The sequence below is a fragment of the Pyxicephalus adspersus genome, chromosome 10, assembly GCF_032062135.1.
Source record: "Pyxicephalus adspersus chromosome 10, UCB_Pads_2.0, whole genome shotgun sequence".
In the NCBI taxonomy this organism is placed as follows: Eukaryota; Metazoa; Chordata; class Amphibia; order Anura; family Pyxicephalidae; genus Pyxicephalus; species Pyxicephalus adspersus.
Genome location: NC_092867.1, coordinates 59179605 through 59182388, shown reverse-complemented (window position 1 = coordinate 59182388; position 2784 = coordinate 59179605). Strand labels below are relative to the sequence as shown.

Below are 2784 nucleotides of genomic sequence, written 5' to 3'. Positions count from 1 at the left end.
CATCCTTATTGTTGTGGTCATGTGACCTATGCCGGTTCCTCTGTAGATGGATAGTGGAGGATTACATGGACTGTACTGGTTTTAGATTTTTATATAGGAGTGGACGACACAGAAATGTTTATTTGCTCGCTTCCCAATTATAGAAACACGAGAACCAACTTTATATTGCGATAAATATTTTATAGTTTACCACATCAGTTTTGGACTCCGCCCCCTGCACCCAGAACTTTCTATTTGTCTGACATCACTTCCTGGAAAGGCGGAGCTAATCTCTAATCCCTATTATTGGTCAGGACGCTACCCTGATATATATAAATAAAGAAGAAGAAATGAAAGGAAAGCCCGGGGATTTGATATGCAGCAGTATAATGAAAAAGATTATTTAACTTTCCATACAACTACAGTTCTGAGAAATCAGCATAGTACTGCTCTTCCCCGCTGCACTATATGGATGGGGGGTAGACCCATCAGCTGGACACCAAATCTAACCCAATATACCCAATATAAGCGCTGATCCCTCCGGAACACTCCTGTGTCCTGTGCAATATGGGGACCCTGGGACCCCACTGTATACCCCAACATGAGCACCGATTCCTACTGGACTCCTACAGGAATCTCCCCGCCACAAATTCTTCCCTCACACAGTATTATAAGACGCCATGATGACAACTTCAGATGTTTTCTAGATATCTTTATTCATCTTCTAATACATTGTCTATCCACACCCTTTATATTTTACTGCTCTGCAGAATCCTCACCTTCTCATAATGTCTCTTCTCACCTTCCTTAAAACCTGAGCAAAACTTTCCCAATCTCAGGACTGTAATAAGTCATCATCTGGGTGACAGTTCTCAAGGTCCGATATTTGTGGGAAATGTTCCTTGGGTCAGGATGGCAAATGTTCTTGGTGTGAGATCTTACAATGTCTGATAAGTAATGATTTTCGTGCGTAACATTTCCCACACTCAGGACATGGAAATGGTTTCTCCCCTGTATGTGATCTCCGATGTATAACGAGTTCTTGTTTTCGTACATAACTTTTCCCGCACTCAGGACATGGAAATGGTTTCTCCCCTGTGTGAGATCTCTGATGTATAACAAGATCTGGTTTTCGTGCAAAACATTTTCCACACTCAGAGCAAGAAAATGGCTTCTCACCACTGTGAGATTTTTGATGTACAACTAGTTGGGATTTTTGTGTAAAACTTTTACCACATTCAGGGCAGGAAAATGGCTTCTCCCCTGTGTGGCACCTCAGATGTTCAGAAAGAAAGTATGTCTTTGAAAAACATTTCTCACACTCAGGGCAGCAATATGGTTTCTCCCCCGTGTGAGTCCTCTGATGAGAAATGAGATGTGATTTACGGACAAAACTTTTCCCGCACTCAGAACATGAAAATGGCTTCTCCCCTGTGTGAGTCCTCTGATGAGAAAGAAGATGTGATTTATTGACAAATCTTTTCCTACACTCAGAACATGAATATGGCTTCTCTCCTGTGTGAGTCCTCTGATGTAAAACGAGTTTTGATCTATAGACAAAACTTTTCCCACACTCAGGACAGGAGTATGGCTTCTCCCCCGTGTGAGATTTTTGATGCATGGTAAGATTTGATTTGCGTGGATAACTTTTCCCACACTCGAGACACGGGTATGTCTTCCCTCCAGTATGACAAATCTGATGTACAGAAAGACTAGACTTTAACGAAAAGCATTTCCCACACTCGGGGCAGCAATATGGTTTCTCCCCTGTGTGACTCCTCTGATGTATAATGAGTTGAGATTTACGGACAAAACATTTCCCACACTCAGAACACGAATATGGCTTTTCCCCTGTGTGAATCCTCTGATGTAAAATGAGTTGTGATTTGCGGACAAAACATTTCCCACACCTAGAACAAGAATGAAGCTCTTTACCAGTGTGGATTCTTTCATGTACAGAAAGATGATATTTATAAAGAAAAGATTCTCCGCACTCAGGACAGGAAAATGTCTTCTTCTCCGGAATGGTGGCACCAGTACTCACAGTAGGAGGAGGCTCGGAGTCAGAGAGATTCGATGGTCTATCCATAGGTGGGCTGATGGTCTCTTCTCCCGCACAATCTCCTGTCATGGCCTCCATTTTACAATCTGGAGATAAAGTCAGACGATCCTTTGAGGGTTTCTCCATGGAGTGTCCTGGAAAATAGAAAAATATAATGGCCGGATATGAGAGGGTTACTTCACCCAAATCAACATTCCATCTGGATCATGTAGATGGAGGCAGCAGATGTCCTCTGGGGAGGTCCTAACCAGCTGGAATTCCTCCCCTCATTGAAGCTCCTGCCCATCACCTTGTCAAAGGAGGCAAAACTGATGACTATTCACTGTACGATCACTCAGCTCCCACCCTACTCTGGACCAATCAGTGATGGCTGACCTGTGCTGATCTGTGTAGGAGTGTCCTCCTCTATGAATGTCCTCATCATTCCAGCCTCCTCCGTATATTGCTGATCATCAATCACAGACGTCCCTTCTTCTTCGCTCTTATATTTCATGTTCATCAGATCTTCAACCTAAACCAATAGAACGTCAGGAAATCACATTTGTAACATAGGAGGATTGGTTAATGGGACCTCACGCATAAAATATCATCTTGTAGGGGCCACACATCATCTCCACAATTCAATCAATTATGGGTCCCTCAGTTCCACCTACCTGATGATGGTGAGGGATCTCCTGACCTTCCTGTGTGGAATCCCGGGAATACAGAGGACGGGGACATCTCTCTGGTGGGTTCCCGTTACT

General features: G+C 43.5%; 1 protein-coding gene across 1 annotated transcript in view; it reads right to left on the bottom strand.

The window, feature by feature from the left end:
* Positions 1 to 676: 676 nt before the first annotated feature.
* Positions 677 to 2784, bottom strand: part of LOC140338906 (uncharacterized) — a 155616-nt gene continuing 153508 nt past the window's right edge. Inside the window, exons 11-12 of the mRNA XM_072423223.1 lie at positions 2417 to 2552; positions 677 to 2247 (exon numbers count right to left, since the gene is read on the bottom strand). Coding sequence (XP_072279324.1) covers positions 887 to 2247; positions 2417 to 2552 — 1497 coding nt within the window. The 3' untranslated portion in view covers positions 677 to 886. The remainder of the gene's footprint in view (positions 2248 to 2416; positions 2553 to 2784) is intronic.